Here is a 19,068-nt window from a genome sequence, read left to right on the forward strand (position 1 = left end):
TTCTAATTTATGGATAAAATGTACTTTATCAAGAGTTTATAAAAAAAAAAAAGTTTTAATTTTATTTTTTTAGAAATATTTGTTTGAAAATATTGAAAATGAATCTATATGCAAATATTTCAAAGTGAAAAAAAATATCGAGAAAATTTGGAAAAGAGAATTTCTCAAAAAGAAAAGAAAAAGAAAACATAAAAAATATAAATTTGATATATTAATAAAATATAAAAGAAATATTAAAATAATATATATAATATTTATAATAATATGTATTTATAATAAAAAGAGTTTAAAATTCGGTTTCATTAAATACACATTATGGATAATTTTTTATTTAAGAAATAAATTATCTTTATTTTGTATTATTTTTTTTAATTTTTATTAGCATTTTGCTTAGTAATTTACTATATATTTAATTCAATATAATAATGAAAAAGATATTTTAGATACATAAATATATAGGGCAAGAAATATCATTGTAGTTGTTAGATAAAGATTTTTTTATTTTATTTTCAAATATATCAATATATTATTTTAAATTTATTTTTATTTAATAAAAAATAATTTCATTTTTTGAATTATTATAATTATACATATAATTTTTGTGCTGATAGAAATACTAAAATATACTATATATATAATACTATAATATACTATATATAGTTTCTTTACATTTTGGTATCTTTTTTACTTTTAAATCAATCATAATTGAATGCTTCTTACCTGAAATTGATGCAATTTAAATATTTCATAACTTAATTCTCTAATGTATATCTATCAAATTAAATAAAAAAATAATACAATTTTTTTTTAAGATACATAATATTATATTTATGATATATTATTATTTTATTATTATCAAATTATTATTAACATAAAAAAAATTTTCCTTTATTTTAAATATTCATTATTATGAGATTGCATTCTTATTTTTTATACTATGTAATATTTTCTTATTGTAATAAGTTATCAGATTCATTCTCAATTGTTGATGTAACAAATATGTTATGTTCTATAGTTTGTTCAGAATGTAATGTATTATATGCTGCAACAATTTATATTTGTATTATAATGTTATTATAATTAATTTTATGAATATTTTATAATAAATATTTACTTGTGCCATGATGAAATGATTTTATGCATAATATCATCAACATGCCAAATATTGCAGAAGTACCACAAACATAAACTAAAACATCTCTGTAATAATTTTTACAATCAATCCAACAGTTTCTGAGAAAATAAAAAAAATATTAGCTTTGTTTTGTTTCTTTCTTAAATAATAATTTAAATCTTATTAATTTTATACTAACAAATATTGAATAAGCATAACTGCTAAACCATTACAAACTTTATCTGTAAAACTCATAATACCATATACAAATGCACCATTATCTGTATTTTGACCTATAAAATCTGCAGTAATACCCAGACTAGTCACTAACATAACAGAACCAGCAGATCCTATAATAAAAGAAATTATTTATTCTCTTAAATTCAATTTAAAGAATTTTAAAAAAATTATATAATTATACCTAATATTAAAAATACTAAATAGATTTGATATCTTATGTATGTTAAATCATTACCAAATTGTATCCAAATACAAGCACATACACCTAATACAACACCAAAACAATATGAAATTTTTCTACCTAGTTTTGTATTCAATCTTTCTATAATTAAAGACATTACAAAACTACTTAAATACATTATTAAAGGAATTATAGCTAAAGATGTAGCTGGCATATTTAATGATATATGTAAATACAAAGGTACATAAATTTGTGATAAGTTTATAAACAAACGGGTAGGCATATATATACAAGCTACTTGATATAATTGAACATCTTTTAATATTAATGATATTGTTCTTGAACTTCTATTCACTAAATCTAAAATGAATATAATAAAATAGATTAGATAGATTAAATAAGATTTTAAGTAAATATAATATATAAATATAAAATTATTTTTACCATTAGAATTATTAAGATTCTCTTTGACAAAGATATGAAATAAAAAGGAAGTTATAGTTCCTATTCCAATTCCAATAAATACAACTTCTTGAAATTTTGTTGTATCATCAGGACCAATTTGAGAATTAGAATCTTTAGTATTTGTTATATGTAATATTGCCCATGTAATACAATAAACAAAAACATTTGAAAGAACTGTGAAACTATATCTAAATAAAATATTCAGAATTATAATTCATTCATGTAATTTAAACAACTTTTAATAATTAAAAGATACCTAATTGCAATAAGTTCTGTTCTTTCATATTCAATGTATGTAAGTTCTGGAACTAATGATAAATGAGATATTTGTACTGCAGCCCAACCAAATTGAAAAATTATAACAAATGCTGCATAATAAATTAATTGAGCCCATTCATGAGCTGTTTCACATCCAATACAACGAGAAAATATAAAGGGAAATGCAAATAATATACATAAAGTACCTAAAAATTATATATATTAAATTATATTATATAATAAATATATATAATATATATATTTTTATTTAATAAAATATATGTACCTATTAAATGCCATGTTTTTCTTTTTCCATATTTACATAACCAAAAATCATTATTTTTATCAGAATAAAAACCAACAAAAGAAGTAGCTAAAGCATCTGCTATTTGACCAATAAATAAGATTACTCCAGCTAATGTTGAATTAAATCCTAATACCAAATGAAAAAAAACTAATAAATATGTAAACCACATAGAAGCACAAATATCATTTAATACATGTCCTGTTCCATATAACAACTTTAAAGAAAAAGGAAGATATTGTATTATTTCACTATAATCTTCAGTTATAATTTGTTCATTTTCCATTGTAATTAATATAATAGAATATTCTGTAATATAATAGAATATTAATATAATAGAATATTCTGTAATAAAAAATATAATTACATATATTTTATTAAATGTATTTTAAAAAATATATTTTAATATTTCATAATAATAATTATATACATATAATATTATTTCATAATAATAATTATATATNATTATTATAATTATAAAATATTTTATAGTAAACGAGACAAAATAAATATGTATATTCAATAATTAATTTGAATTTTTTATATAGTAGTCATTAATCAAAAAATATCTATTATATAGATAACATAACCTATTATTGTCTATGATTTTTTTGTACATACTATGATTTTATATACATACGTTATGTGATTTTTACCTCTTTCTAACTAACAATATAGTAATATATTTTAAAATTATGTATATAACAGTTTAAAATCTAAGTTTTTTATTTTAATATCAAATTAAATTTGATTATAATGTAAATTTAAGCATCCGAAAATAATTTCTTTATATATATATATATATATATATATATATGTATATATCATTGCCGAATCATAACTAACCAATAATTAAACTAATATATTAGTTCATATAAATCAAAATAATACAGATTTTCAAAAATTATTGTATCATAATGTATCATAAACGTAAAATTTTATTATATTAATTACAAATTATTGTATAATAATAAAATAACAAACTTTTGAAACTTTTATAATGTTAATAATATTAATAAATAAAAAAAGAAAAAAATGAAATATACATTAAAAAATAAGTTCAACAATAATATTAATATATTTTCATATATTTATGTTTAACAGTTTTTTTAATATAATAAATATACTTTAAATAACAACTGATTAACTTTTTGTTTAACTTAAAAGTATAATGCAATTCAAAAAATCTATTCTAAATTTATATTTAGCATATTCCTAAATATGATTTTATTTATAATACATTATATTATACACTTAAACATATTATTTTCATTTATTTTATCATATGATTTAAACACTTAAAGATGATCTTGAATTTATATAAAATTGATGTCCAGAAAGTAATAATGTAAGAAGATAGATACAAGCTGCAATCCAACAATTATATGCATTTTGTTTGTAACCTCTATCTGCAGCACCATAAAATTCTGTAGTATCTTTGATATTTGCTTCAAATGGAACATCTTCTATTAAAGCTACACTTTTAGTATAAAAGAATATTCCCATCAGGAGCTGAAAAACAAATATAATATTTTTGTAAAAATAAAAATATCAATTTTTTATATTTAATATAAAAAATCATTTATATTTAATATAGAATTAATTAAATTGTGACAGTTTCTTACAAACTTATTTATTTACTTATAAATAAAAATATAATTAAAATAATTTCACTAAATTTATCAGAATGTAATCAATTTTTTTTTCTTCAAATAAAATTACAATTAAGAAAAAATGAGATTTAAATACATAAAAATCTTAGTGCAATTTTTTACATTTTCAATTTTACAATTCTTTCAAATATATTTTTATGTTAAAATAATATTTAACTTACCAGTTGAAATATACCCCAAACAGATAATATCAGGCCACATAGGGCATACTTAGGTCCACATATCTTCATTTTTTGCAGTTATCTTTTATTATCGTTTATATAAAGTAACCTAAAAAAACGTTTATCAAGACTTGTAATTTGCTACACCCTTAATAATCATATGATTCTTATTGATGAGAAATTGTAGATATCGATATCTCGAAAGATTATATCCGGTATTTGAAAATTTGTAATACATATTGTTTAAAATAAAATATATTTCGTTATTTTATTAATTATTAGCATATTAATTATTATTAGGAAAAATTAACAATTTGAAATTGAAATAAATTCAAAATCAATATAATTTTATTTTCTATATTTTATAATAGTTAATATTTATCTAACTATTATATATATAATATTATTTCTATTATTGTATTATTAAACAACATAAATATTTTTATATGATTTTTTAAACATATTAATTGCTTTTATAATATTAGAAATAAAATAAATCTGTGTTAACATTGACAAATACTAAACATATTCATGATTCATACTTCCTTGTTGTCAGCCCTGATTCATAGGACCATGGTTGACCGATTGGGTTAGTTTATATTTCATTTATTATCATTTAATTATCATTTAATGTTATATTTCTTATTCAAATTTAATTTATTTCTAATATATAAATTTAATATGTATACTAAATATTTTGATTCTTAATTTAGATAATTAATAATTTGCTTAATCTATGATTTTTAAATTGCATCGAGTAACGGTGTAATTCAGAAGTTTGTAATTTTTAGTTAGATACGTAATATATAAAAAATTTAGTAGAAATAAATTATTTTTTAATAAATTATATTTTTTGTCGCATATTATAAAAAGTAAGTAAAGATTATTTATTTTTTATATTGTATTACAGTAAATAGCGAGGCTAATGCCAGACGTATTGCTATGGTTGAAAACTGCTTTGGCAGTTCTGGCCAGGTAAAATTAGTGTATTAGAATTTTTAACTTTTCTTTAATATTCAATTTTATATTATCAAAAAATTTAATTATAATATGTATAATTTAATTTGGCATGTTTTAATGTTAGGTATAATAAGGTTTAAAATATAAAAATAAAATCTTTTAATTTATTATGAATTTATTATATATTACAGCCACTTGCAGTACCTGGAAGAGTCTTAGTTGGAGAAGGTGTGTTAACAAAAATGTGTAGGAAAAAGCCTAAACCAAGACAATTTTTTTTATTTAATGATATATTGGTTTATGGAAATATTGTAATGAATAAAAAAAAGGTATAAATGTATGAATTATTATATTAGATATAATTTTAATTTAATTAATAATTAATATTACTTATAGTTTAATATAATATTAAAGATTAATATGTATTAATTTAATATATATTATATTATAATAAAAAAATTTATATATGTTAACAGTATAACAAACAACATATTATACCACTTGAAGAAGTTAAACTTGAATCTTTGATTGATGATGGTCGTAAGTTATATTTTCATTATTGATTAAATTATATTTTATATTTGTTTAAAATCAATTTGTAATTAAATTTGAATGTTATTTGTATAATTATTTATGTATATATACATATATGTACAGAATATGTATTTATATGTTATTTATACATCTAGGATATATAAAAAAAACATAATTAATATTAATTAATTTTATTATTATGCAAATATGATTTATATAGTATCTGTAAAATTTTGTATTTTATTTTAATATAGAGTTTTCTATTTTTATTATAAATTACATTATAATAATTTTAGAACTATTTTTTGGAATATGGATCTATTGCTTATTAAATATAATCAATGTTGCAAATATATATAATTATATAAAAATAATTTAGTAGTTTATCATTATTTATAGAATATCGCAATGGCTGGCTCATAAAAACAGTAACAAAGTCATTTGCTGTTTATGCTGCTACTGCAACAGAGAAACAAGAATGGATGGCTCATATTACAAAATGTATTGAAGATTTATTAAGAAAAAGTAATTAATTTTATAATTATATAATATAATATTTTTATAATTTGTTTATAATTTGAATTTCTTTAATAGGTGGTAAAAAACCAGTTGAAGTTCATGCAGCTGTTTGGGTACCAGATAATGAAGCTACAATTTGTATGCATTGTAATAAAACACAATTTACAGTCTTAAATAGACGGGTATATACATATTAATTTTATTTTTATGTTACTAAATATATTTTCTAAATATTTATAATATTGAGACAATATTTTCAGCATCATTGTAGGCAGTGTGGAGCTGTTGTATGTGGACCTTGTAGCAATAAAAAGTTATTATTACCTGGACAAGGAAATGGAAAAGCAGTTAGAGTTTGTCTACAATGTTATGATGCAGCCAGTAAAGTAAAAGCATCATCTCCATCTACTGTTGATAATTTAAATAATAAAGATCAACAACGTAATTCAGCAGATAGTTCAGGAGGTGATAGTTCTGGTGATGATGATGATGGAAATAAAGAAGAAAATCATGATCATGAGGTAAGCAATTTTGTATAATATTGATAATAATTAAAAATTTATCAAATTTTTAATAATTTGTTTTTTTTTTTTTGTTACAGCCTAAATTTTATTCTACGCTTGCCCGATGAAGTTAACTGTATTTTATATTGAACAGCAATATGAATAAGAACATATTCAAAACTATATTTTTAAAAGTTGATAACTTCAAATTGTCAATAATATTATAACTAATAGTAATTTAAAGATTGTTAAAACTATTTTTAAATTATATTTATGCAAAGAATTAAGAAACATATCTGTATATAAAGAATTCAAATAATTTTGTATTAAATTTTGAAATTTAATGTTTTAATATGTATATCTAATTTATATGAATAACTTTGAAGATATCATTGACATTAAGAATTAAATAGTATATTATTTTAATATTTACAAAAAAATTAAAAGATAGAAGATTACTATTTTTTTAACTCTATATTTTGTAAAAAGAATTCATGAAATTTTGACCATTTATAAATATTATTATATTGTCTTGTTATACTGAAATATTTCGATATATATTCTTATTAGATTCTATTTTATCTAATTTTCGTTGATATGATATTTTATGAATATATACCACATTGTGCCTTTCTTAATGAAACATTTGTCTTTTCTACTGTTTGTAAGCAGATAATGTTAATTTTAGAAAAAGTACATTATATATAATAAATTTTAAACATATAAATACATATAATATAAAATCAAAATTCACTTTAATTGTATTATAAAATTAAATGAAATCTTTATAAAATATTATATCGCAAAATAAAATAAATTTAATTATATTTAATCAAAAAATAATTTATTGATTAATCAATTTTTTTGAATTTAAAATGATAAATGATGTATTGCATCAGATAAGGATAAATAATAAATTAAATAAAAAGAAAAAATTTTAAGATAAGTAATTTTTATTATGAAACTTAAAAAGTTATAATATTTTATTAAAAATTTTTATTAATATTTATTTATAATATAGATATATTTATTCGTTAAAATATTCGTGGAACATTTTCGATTTCAGATATCAAAAAAAAAATACAAAAATGAGACAATTATATTTTCATTTAATTATCATCTCATTTTATCTTTGTCTCACTTCATCTAATAAAATTTAAATTGCGTGTAACTTAATAAACTTTATAAATAAATAAGTCCTAACTGGCATTTTCGTATTTATTTTGACTTTCAGAATCGACTCTCAAAAGATCTATAAATATATTAATATTCTGTATATATGATTCTTATTTTTTTAATTCAAAAAATAATCATTTATATCTTAAAAAAAATAATTCTATTCATAATAATAATTGAAATATAAAAATATAAAAATATATAAAATATGAAAATATGAATTTTAATTATATTAGAAGTTAATATTTCTATTATGGATTCACAGTATAAGTTAGTATCTACCTTTTATATCATATTATATATTTTTTCATTAATTTAGTGTGTATATTTATAATTTTTACATATGATGAATATAATATAAAATATAAAATATTTTAAATTTATTCATAAAAATAATTAGTTTTCTGTACACATCTATTATTTAATTTCACATAACCTTTTTATTTATTTATTTTTAAATAATATTCTATTATATAGCTATGTATCGTTTTAAATTTTTAAAATAGAATAGTACATAATTGAATAAAATTTAAAGAAATTTAATATTTTAAACTAAATTTTAATATTTTATATATTTTATATATTATAATTAAATTTAATTAGAAATTATTTATTTAGAATTATCCATCCTGTGAAATATTTGCAAGATCACTTGGTAAGTATATATATATAAATATTAACATAAATTAAATATATATTAAAATTAAATATATAAATATATTTATAATAATTGAAAATGTAAAGGCACAAGATGTTCGTCCAGATGGCAGACAATTTTTATCTTTTCGTCCTATAAGTGTAAATATATCATCAATTACTCATGCTGATAGCTCAGCCATATTCAAAATTGGTAATACAACAATTGTATGTGGTATTAAAAGTGTAAGTAAATCATTTTGTTTGTTTTTATTAAAAAATTAATATTAAAAGCATGAAACCAAAAATATAAAATTATGTAAAAGTTTAAATCTTTATTTTTTCAAGATAGAAATTCATTATTTTTATTAATTGAATAATTATAAATTTAATATAGGAATTAGCAGTACCTAAAGCAGAATCTCCAGAATATGGTTATATTGTGCCAAATATTGAACTTCCTCCATTATGTTCTCCTAAATTTCGACCAGGTCCACCAAGTGATCAGGCACAAGTTATCACAAAATTAATAGAAAATATTTTAAGAAATTCAGCAGCTATTGATTTAAAAGAACTTTGTATTTATAAAGGAAAACTAGTATGGGTTTTATATTGTGATCTTGTATGTATTAACTACGATGGTTCAATAATTGATGCTTGTATTGGAGCATTAACAGCTACACTTAACACTTGTTAGTTTCAAATAATTTAAAATAATTTTTTTTATTTATATTTTTTTTTTTATATTTCCTAATATAATCTAATTTTTTTGTAGTAACTTTACCAGAAATATTTTATAATGTAGAAACTGGACATGTATCAATAAATTCTACAAAAAGAATAAGATTTCCAATTAAGGCATTACCAGTTTCTATAACTTTTGCAATATTTGATAAGTAAGTATTTAATTTGAAACTTAACATTAAAATATAATGGATAATCAAAATTCTAATATATTATTTTAAATTAATACTATTTATTTTAGTCAATTATTGATAGCTGATCCTACTGATGATGAAGAAAGTTTATGTTTAGGAAAATTGACGATTGTAATGAATGAAGAAAAAATTTGTTGCATACATAAACCTGGTATATTTTTATATATTTTTATATGTTAAATTATATGTTAAATATATATTTAACATATAAAATATAATATATTATATTTAATATATATATATAATATAATATAATATAATAAATATAATATATTATATAATTAAATATAAATTTAAATATAGTTATATATAATTATATATTTAAAATAAAGAATGAAGTTTTCGCATCCAAAATTTTTAATAATTTTTATATTTTGTGATAGTATTTGATAAATAAAATTAAAAAATAACAATTTAATTTCAAAAATCTATAGAATCAAAAATTATATATTATTAAAAATTATATATTTTGAATTAAAATTTAAGTTAAATTTAAATTAATTTGAGTTTATTAATGTTTAAGGGATATTTTTGTTTTCAGTTTTCTTTAAATTACTTTATATTTGGAAATAACAAAAATATAAGTAAATCATTTTGATTTTTCATTTGATTAGATAGATTAAATGAAATCAATGTTATTATGGTAATCAAATTAAATTACCATAAAATATTACATATTTAATTTTCTATGTGTATAATTTTTGATTTTATAAAATAGAGTTAAATGAAATTTAACATTTTATTATGTTTAATTAAAATAATGTAATTTATATTCTTTATTTAGGTGGAATTCCAATTTCACAAGATATATTTTTAAAAAGCTTAATTAAATCTAGAAAAAGAGCAGAATTGGTAAGATCATTAATTGATTCTGCTATATCAACAATGAAACAAGAAGTTTTAAATGGAAACTTGTAAAAAATTTTGAAATATAATAAAATATTTTATTATATTATTTATTATATTATTATGTTTCTTAACAAAATTAAACATTTTTTTCAATATTTCCACATTTTTGATACAAATCAATTATTTATAATTATTGTATATATTATATATACGTATATATATATATATTATATATTATATAATATATATATTTTATTATATACATTATTGCATTATATAAAAATTTATTTTTTAACTATCTTGTATCTGATATTATATGTTATTATTTAAAATAAATAAATTGTAGAATATATATAAATTTAATGTAAACTTATAATGTAATAATACAAATAATAATTTAATAGTAATAATAGTATTCTTATATAAATCATAAGCAACTTATGTATAGAAATAATATTTTTTAAATAATTTAAGAATAAATTATAAAATATTAATATAAATTAGTTTTCTTCATAATACGTAAAAATTCTTCTTGAGAAACTTCTCCATCACCATCTTTATCTGCTTCATCAATCATTTCTTGCAATTCTTCATCTGTAAGATTTTCTCCTAATTCTCGTGCAACTCGTTTTAAATTTTTGAAAGATATTTTTCCTGTGTTATCATCATCAAAAAGGCGAAATGCTTTTAAAACTTCTTCTTTTGTATCTTTTTCTAACATTTTTGTAGACATTAAGTTTAGAAATTCTTCAAATGATAATGTACCAAGACCATCTGGATCAACATCAGCTATAAGTCTTTTTATTTCTTCTTTCTTTGGTTCAATCCCAAGAGCTCTAATGGCCACTTTAAGTTCTTTGGTAGCTATCCTTCCAGTGCCATCTGGATCAAATAAATCAAATGCTTCTTTTATATCATTTTTTTGTTCAGCAGTCAATTCCAATTTCGGTACACCTTTTTTTCTAGTTCCAATTGCAGTTTGTCTCTTAGAAGTAGAAGCCTTATATATAATTAATAATTTTTATAAGATTTTCAAAAATATAAAAAATTATTAAAATAAATGATAAAAATATAATACATACCATATTTAAAAATTAATCAAAGGATAAAAAATAAAATTGAGTAATATTTTTATATTTTATAAAATTTTCTTGATTCTTATATAATTATTAATTATTTTTAAATTTTTTTATTTTCATGTTTTCATTATATATATTGAAAAACATTTTAATTAAATAACAATTTTCTATAATTAATATTTATATTCTATTCGATTAAGTTACCGGATATAAACAAAGCCATGTGATCGAATCGTAAGAGAACCAATCTTGATTCACAAAATTGAAATATAAAATAAAAAGTTACTTTTTTTTAAATTGTTCATGATATTTATCATTAATATAAATATAAATAAAATATTTAAATAGTATTAAATATTAAAAGAATTTAAATTACATTATCATAAAAATTCAATCAACAAAAATTAACATCGGTGAGTACTGAAACTTTTTATATAATGATACAAATTGATTCCAATTACTGCTTAAGAATTCTTTTTAAACTGTAAACTCGATAATCAATATTAATGATTATCCCAATTAATAATAATAATATTGATAAAATCTAAATATAGTCAAGAGATAAAACTAATAAACGATGACAAATTGTGGTACTGATATTTGATCAACAATTAATAACTGATCAACCGATAATTTAATTATTGTCATATAATTTAATTATTTGTTTCCAATCACTTAATTCATTAAAAGAAATACTATTCTTATAAAATAATTGCTTATTTATATCAATTTAATAATAAATTATTAAACCAAGGAAATTCGACTATTCGAAGATTTATTCTGTAAAAAAAACAATAGAAAGTATAATTTATATATTTAAAAATATGTTTATACAATACGTTATGTATATGTAATATATAAGGTGATTTTTTTTGTTATATTTAAATGCGGTTTCATTGAATAATATTTGAATTTTTATTTCATAGACGCATAATATCAAATCGCATTAATTTCCTATGTAATTATATTCCTATGTATATTATGTAATAATTATCAATATATATAAAAAATACATATATATTATATATATATGTGTATTGAGAAATAATATTACTGCTCAATGATATTCTGTTTAAATAGCGTAGCAAGAGATAAATTATTAAAACATCATTATTAAAACATTTTATTTCGAATTTGATTTTGATAAATAAATTTAAAAATTTTCTAAATTATTTCGATATAAACTCGCCATAAATATGTGTTACTAATCAGAAAATATTATTACTAAATAAATATAAATATGAAAAATATATATACATTATGTTATTAGATATTACAATATAAGTAATGACTCATATTATCATTATTTCTTTAAGTAACAAATAGTTTCAAAAATTAAAAAGAATTAAAATATTTTAACGTAAAGATTAATATAATTTATCTATAATAACTAAATAAATAAATATAAATATTTTTTTTTTATTTAAATATTTTTTCATGTATACACATATTTTAAATTACATATATTTTATTATTGGCAACACTGTACAATATAAAATTATTACAAGAACATAGTTACAAAAAAATATTTTATACGTTATCACTTTAATATAATAATATTTGAATAATGTTTGAACCGATAGTTTTAAAAAAAAAACAATTTCGAACTCTTGCTGGAACTCCGGCTGGTAGAGCATTTATAATTACAAGTTTAACGAAAATTCTTATTCCTCTTGCAGGTCTTTTATTGTTAAGGTAAATATATAGATTTTGCATATTAAATATTTAAATTTATATATTAAATTTTTTTTAAATTTAAAATATTTCGTAAAAATTAAATTATATGAAATAATATATATGTTCAATTGTAATATTTGTAATTTATAGAACAATTATAATCTAACCTTATTATATATTTCCTGAAATGATATTAAATCAACAAATTTTAATGATCCAGAAGATATTATAATTTTTAAATAATATGTATTTGTAATAATATATTTAATATTGAATATTGAACATATAAAAAATATATTTATAATATATATATTTATTTCAGTGATTTTATTGAGAAGAAACACAAACTTATTACTGAACTTGAACTTAAACCTAAAAAACAAACTTTACTTGATGAATATGAGAGTACAAAACATTTTTGGAATCAACCCAGATTCCAGAAAATTGTTAAATATATATTAGAAAAAGAAAAAAAAGAAATTATTGAGACTAATAAATCATCATCTTTATCTGAAATCAATAATTAATTAATTTGTAGTTTATTAATTTGTACATTAAAAAGTTGATAAAAATTGAATTAAATTTTAATCTAGCTATAATTTATAAAATATATAAATATTATATAATAAACAATTAGTTAAAAATAATGTAGAAAAATGCATTGCTTATATTTATCAATATAAATATCAAACATTTTAATTAATAATATTATAATTAATATTTGTATCTAATTAATAATGTTGTAATTAATACATATAAAATAAATAATTATGCAAAATATATTGAAATATTATTTAATAAATATTATTGTATTATAATATTTTTTAATTTTTTAATATTTAATATAAAAAATATAAACAACATTAAATAATATAAAAATAAAAAAATAATTAATTTTATATTTATTTCATATTTTTATTACAGTATATATAAGAAGATAAAATATAATATATATTATTTTTTAAAAAATGAATGAAGAAAATAAAACTTTATATGATACATCTATAACTGAAAATGATAGTATATTAGATTTTAAAAGTCCAAAACAATTTTCTAAAACAAAATTAACTGAATTTAATTATTTCAATGGACATCAAAAGAAAAAGACAAATATAAAATTTAAAAATGTTATCAAAAGCCAAAGAGATAACAAAAAAAAAAAAGAACAAGAAAAGAAAAGAAATTTGCAAGAATCTCAATCTTTAGAATCATCATTTTTTAAATTTGAAAATAATTGTGATAATAATTCTAATAATGATGTAAAAGTGGCTCTAGTATGTCCTTTATGTTTTAAAACGTTTAAGGATCTTAATTCTCGTGCATTACATATGAAAATTTGTGCATATAAAAATAATATTTCTACAAAAAAGTTATTAGATGCTATAGAACTTCAAAAACGTCAAGAAGATGAAAGAAAATCATTAGGTTTGCTTGTTGCACCTATAGTACAAGATAAAAAAAAATCAATGTTATATAAAGTATGTATTTTTTTATATTAAATATTATCATTATTTAAAGAAATTATATAAATATATAGATAATTTTTATCTATATTTTATATTTTATATTATAAATATTTTTAAATTCTTAGATTTCATATGAAGAAACTGATTTTCAACTTGCCTTAGCATTATCAAAATCTCTTCAAGAAGCGGAAGAACTTGATAAAATAAATGAAATTGAAAAATTACCTAAAGTATTAAATCAATTTATATTAGAAGAAAATAAATCAGAAAGTCAGTTGGAAAAATTTGGATTTATAAACAGCAAACCTCCATCATTAATAAAAAATAAAAAAAGTATATTAAATTAAAATATATATTTTTCTCTTAAATAAAAATTAAATTTTAACTTTCTTACTAAAATTTTTTAATAGGAAAGAATAATGAAATAACTTTACTTCAAACACGTTCTGAAAAAGAAAGAAATCATATTTTAACTGAAAGAATCTCTGAAATTTTAATGGGAGATGAATTAATTACTCAAAATCAGAAAGAAAAAATTAAATGTAATTATATAATTGAAAAAAAAACTGATTTAAAAAGTCATTTACTTCAAGAACTTCTTAATAAGGTATATGATTATAATATAAAGTATTATTAGATGATTATATTTTTACAATGTAAGTATTTATTTATTTCTTATTGTTTCTTATTATAATTTTAAGGAAAAAAAATTATGGAATAAAGCAAAATTACCTCTAAATCAAAACAATTTTTATGTATCAAATTTATCGCAATATATAACTTTAGAAGAAAAACAAAGAGTAAGTAAAATAAATATTAAATTTACTAATATTAAATTTTCAGAAATTATATTTATATTGTATAATATATATAGGAAGAAGAAATGATTTTAGATTTTGCAAATACATGCGATGTATATAATCATGTGAAATCAAATCAAAATCCTACTGAATTTAATAATGAAAAAATATATGAAATATCACATAAAAAAATATATTGTGTAAATGAAAAATGCGAAAATTGTCAAAATATGCAATTTATTAATACAGTAATAACAAATTGGGGTGATTCATTAAATGATAGTTCTGCAAGTGATATAATAATATTTGTTAAAAATGATAAACATATTTGGGCACATAAATTAGTTCTACATATTCAGTGTTCAAATATGCTACTTGATATTACATCTAATGATACTTTATTATTTACTAATATTAAAGAAAAAATTTCTTGGACAGATGTATCTTATAATATTGCTTTAGCATTTTTAGAATTTATTTATTGTGGTATTATAGAAAAGTATTCAAATATTTTAAATGATTTAAAGAACTATCCATTTTTAAGAGATTTAGCAAGAAAGTATAAAGTAAAAGAATTATTTGTTTTTTTAGAAAAAAGACAAATTAAAATAAAAAGTCAAATGGACAGTAAAGAGCAAGAATGTATTTCTAAGAAAAAAGATAATTTAAAATTAACTAATGATGAAATATTAAATTTAATCAATGAAATTAAAGATCACAAATTTAATGATGATAAAAAATTAAATAAGAAATGTTTAGAAAAATACATTATAGATAAATCAAAATTTGAAATTAAATTAAAGAATGATAAGTGTACAGATGAATTATCGAAAAAAATAGTTAATTGTTTAAATGATACAAATGCAATTCAGAATTCTAACATGTCTCCTGATTTATTTGATGATACAATACAAACTAAAAAAATAAAAAATAAAAAAGCAAGATATATTAATAAAATTATAGATAGTGAGAAAATAAAAAATAATGAAAATTCTAGTATATTTGATTCAGTTAATCAACTATTCATCAATACTATCAATTCTTCTACATCTGAAAATACTGAAATGTTTAAAAATACTAAAGAAAATATAAACTTATTGCCAAATATCCAGTGTTTTAGTACTCCAAATAATAATAATTGTAATATACAAAAATTGAAAAGTAATCTTAGTTTATTTATTGAACAAATTCAAAGAGAAAATGCAGATCTTGATGTAGACTCTGAAGATTCAATATTATCAACAAATTACAAAATATGTAGAAATCCATTTAATATAAGACAGAATAATTCTTCTGAATATTGTATATCTCAAATAAACACTATTACAGAAAAAAAATATAAAGCAAAAAAAGATATTTTGATTGATACATCAGATTATGATAAAAATTCAAAAGTAGATATAAAAATACATGAAAAAGATGATGCAAATATGTTTTTTAATCATGAATTGGTAGATAATGTGATAAATTCATCAGAATCTAATATAGAAAAATATAAAAATAATTCATTGAATGAAAATATAAATAATATATGTAATCTTGAAAATGAAAAAATATATTTCATATCTAAAGATTCATTAAAGATTCAAGAAAATATGAAAAGTTCAGAAAATTTAAAAAATGAAAATAATACATTTTCAGATTTTGATACAAGTGAAAATGAAATATCTATGTATTCAAAATACAAAGAAAAACATGAAAATAATAGTATAATAAAATATCGGAATTTTGTAAAGGAATCTCTATTAAAAAATAATATAAAAAACAATGTAATATGTGATAAATATGAAGAAAAGAATAATATAGATAATGATATTTCACTATCAAATATTAATAAAAGTTCAGAATTCAAATTAAATCAAGAAAATAATGTAGATTTACAAGCAATTGAAAAAAATTCGTCAATAGAATCAAATATAAATAAATATAATTCAATTGAATCCTCTATATTAATATCTTCTAGTTCTGAATTAGATGATGAAGATTTAAATATATATACATATGAAAAAAGCAAGAAAAATAAAAATATTCCATATACTGAAAATTCTAAAGACAATAGCCAAATTTTTGAAAATGATGTTTATTTAGCAAATGTTTATATTGATAATAGTGATGATAATATCAATACTTCATTGTTTACCAAAGAAATAAATCAATTAGGTAAAAAATGATATTTATTGCAATAATTAATTAAAATAATAAACTAATTAATAACTTTTTTCCAGAACAATTCCAAAACAGAAAAACATTATTAACTACAAAAAAATGTAATAGAAAATTTCAAAAGAAATCAAGATCAGAAACAAGTTTATATATTAATACAAAAGATATTAAGAATAATATAACTTACAATAAATCTTACAATAATTTTCAAGTCTGCACATGTAATCATAAAAAAGAAACAACTACACATGAAATTATTAGAGATAGTGTTACACCTCCTCCTAATTATAATGACATGAAAACAACTGAGCTTCAAGTAAGTTAAGAATTATTTTATACATAATAAATTATATTTTTAATACTTTATTTACTTATTTATTTACTTTTTAATATTTATTTTACTTTATTAATTTTATTTTAGGCAGAATTAAATAAATATGGATTAAAAATACAAAAACGAAAAAGAGCTATAAAATTATTAACATATATTTATGATGAATTACATCCAACAATTTGTACATCAAAGAGTGTAGAATCTAAAGTGGTAATAAGTACTAGTGAAGATGATGAACCTCCAATGAAAAAAATATATAATAGAAAAGATATTGATTGCATTGATAATTATGATTATCAATTAGGGTTATCCCAAGAATAGTATGTTACATATTCGTAATATTGAGTTTATTATTTTAAAATATTTTCATAAATTAATATAAGTTTTATAATATTAACAGTACAAATAAACAATTATCACTAAATATAATTGATAAAGAAAAACAATTAGATGAATCTGAATTCATTTCAATAATTGATAATACAAATATTAAAGATATGTTTTTAAAAATTCTTTCTGTTAAAACAGAATTATATAATAAAATTTTAATGTATGAACCAATATGTATTAATACTTTATATTCTATGTTAAAAGCAGAAGGTTTCAAATGCAAAATGAATACTCTCATGAAGTTTTTAGATGAACAGGTAATTTTCTATTTTTTTTAAATAAAATATAAAATATTAAAAACATTTTAATATAATAAAATTGCGTTTTTCAGTGTATTACATTTTATGTTTAGAAAATGAAATAAGAATAAAAGTAATATATTATTAAATGAAAATATATACATATTTATCTGTATAATTTGAACATGTGATTGAAATATATTGAAGTGTATATTAAAGAAATAAAATTATTAAAAAAATATGTTAACATGTTATTGAAATTAATATAAATTATTAAAGTGAAATATAAATCTGTACATATATATATATAATATATTTCTTTCAATTTCTTAATTTATTAATATAAATATTTTTTGAAAAAATTATGTAAAAATTTACAAAATTTTTAACAATCATTAACTTATTGCTT

The 19,068-nt window shown here is 18.1% G+C and overlaps 7 protein-coding genes across 7 annotated transcripts; 4 read left to right on the forward strand and 3 right to left on the reverse strand.

The window, feature by feature from the left end:
- Positions 1-687: 687 nt before the first annotated feature.
- On the reverse strand, positions 688-3,292 carry LOC122718407 (major facilitator superfamily domain-containing protein 12-like). The gene is made up of 8 exons (XM_043943420.1): positions 3,203-3,292; positions 2,545-2,871; positions 2,257-2,464; positions 1,980-2,188; positions 1,536-1,895; positions 1,314-1,464; positions 1,115-1,233; positions 688-1,042 (listed from the first exon to the last, which is right to left on the reverse strand). The coding sequence occupies exons 2-8, from the start codon at positions 2,846-2,848 to the stop codon at positions 951-953; spliced, it is 1,443 nt and encodes a 480-aa protein (XP_043799355.1). The 5' UTR covers positions 2,849-2,871; positions 3,203-3,292; the 3' UTR covers positions 688-950.
- Positions 3,293-3,617: 325 nt separating this feature from the next.
- Positions 3,618-4,556, reverse strand: LOC122718414 (ribonuclease kappa-B). Its single transcript, XM_043943432.1, has 2 exons — positions 4,397-4,556; positions 3,618-4,074 (listed from the first exon to the last, which is right to left on the reverse strand). Exons 1-2 carry the CDS (start codon positions 4,463-4,465, stop codon positions 3,853-3,855), a joined length of 291 nt encoding a protein of 96 aa, XP_043799367.1. The 5' UTR covers positions 4,466-4,556; the 3' UTR covers positions 3,618-3,852.
- Positions 4,557-4,927: 371 nt separating this feature from the next.
- LOC122718410 (pleckstrin homology domain-containing family F member 2) lies at positions 4,928-7,199 on the forward strand. Its single transcript, XM_043943424.1, has 8 exons — positions 4,928-4,985; positions 5,307-5,371; positions 5,548-5,685; positions 5,833-5,896; positions 6,290-6,415; positions 6,485-6,591; positions 6,670-6,930; positions 7,011-7,199. Exons 1-8 carry the CDS (start codon positions 4,928-4,930, stop codon positions 7,038-7,040), a joined length of 849 nt encoding a protein of 282 aa, XP_043799359.1. The 3' UTR covers positions 7,041-7,199.
- A 1,098-nt stretch (positions 7,200-8,297) lies between these two features.
- Positions 8,298-10,674, forward strand: LOC122718422 (exosome complex component RRP43-like). Its single transcript, XM_043943438.1, has 7 exons — positions 8,298-8,358; positions 8,707-8,743; positions 8,833-8,970; positions 9,122-9,416; positions 9,500-9,620; positions 9,710-9,813; positions 10,447-10,674. Exons 1-7 carry the CDS (start codon positions 8,342-8,344, stop codon positions 10,578-10,580), a joined length of 846 nt encoding a protein of 281 aa, XP_043799373.1. The 5' UTR covers positions 8,298-8,341; the 3' UTR covers positions 10,581-10,674.
- A 312-nt stretch (positions 10,675-10,986) lies between these two features.
- Positions 10,987-11,663, reverse strand: LOC122718406 (caltractin). The gene is made up of 2 exons (XM_043943419.1): positions 11,594-11,663; positions 10,987-11,511 (listed from the first exon to the last, which is right to left on the reverse strand). The coding sequence occupies exons 1-2, from the start codon at positions 11,594-11,596 to the stop codon at positions 11,002-11,004; spliced, it is 513 nt and encodes a 170-aa protein (XP_043799354.1). The 5' UTR covers positions 11,597-11,663; the 3' UTR covers positions 10,987-11,001.
- A 300-nt stretch (positions 11,664-11,963) lies between these two features.
- On the forward strand, positions 11,964-18,878 carry LOC122718416 (protein PFC0760c-like). Its single transcript, XM_043943434.1, has 12 exons — positions 11,964-12,003; positions 14,192-14,745; positions 14,859-15,066; positions 15,144-15,340; positions 15,435-15,533; positions 15,608-17,077; positions 17,397-17,404; positions 17,497-17,693; positions 17,759-18,012; positions 18,118-18,350; positions 18,431-18,677; positions 18,752-18,878. The coding sequence occupies exons 2-12, from the start codon at positions 14,236-14,238 to the stop codon at positions 18,770-18,772; spliced, it is 3,444 nt and encodes a 1,147-aa protein (XP_043799369.1). The 5' UTR covers positions 11,964-12,003; positions 14,192-14,235; the 3' UTR covers positions 18,773-18,878.
- Positions 13,097-13,905, forward strand: LOC122718431. The gene is made up of 2 exons (XM_043943455.1): positions 13,097-13,285; positions 13,590-13,905. The coding sequence occupies exons 1-2, from the start codon at positions 13,158-13,160 to the stop codon at positions 13,792-13,794; spliced, it is 333 nt and encodes a 110-aa protein (XP_043799390.1). The 5' UTR covers positions 13,097-13,157; the 3' UTR covers positions 13,795-13,905.
- Positions 18,879-19,068: the final 190 nt, after the last annotated feature.

This window comes from Apis laboriosa, unplaced genomic scaffold (assembly GCF_014066325.1).
Source record: "Apis laboriosa isolate Shangri-la unplaced genomic scaffold, ASM1406632v1 scaffold63_cov154, whole genome shotgun sequence".
Taxonomy (NCBI): domain Eukaryota; kingdom Metazoa; phylum Arthropoda; class Insecta; order Hymenoptera; family Apidae; genus Apis; species Apis laboriosa.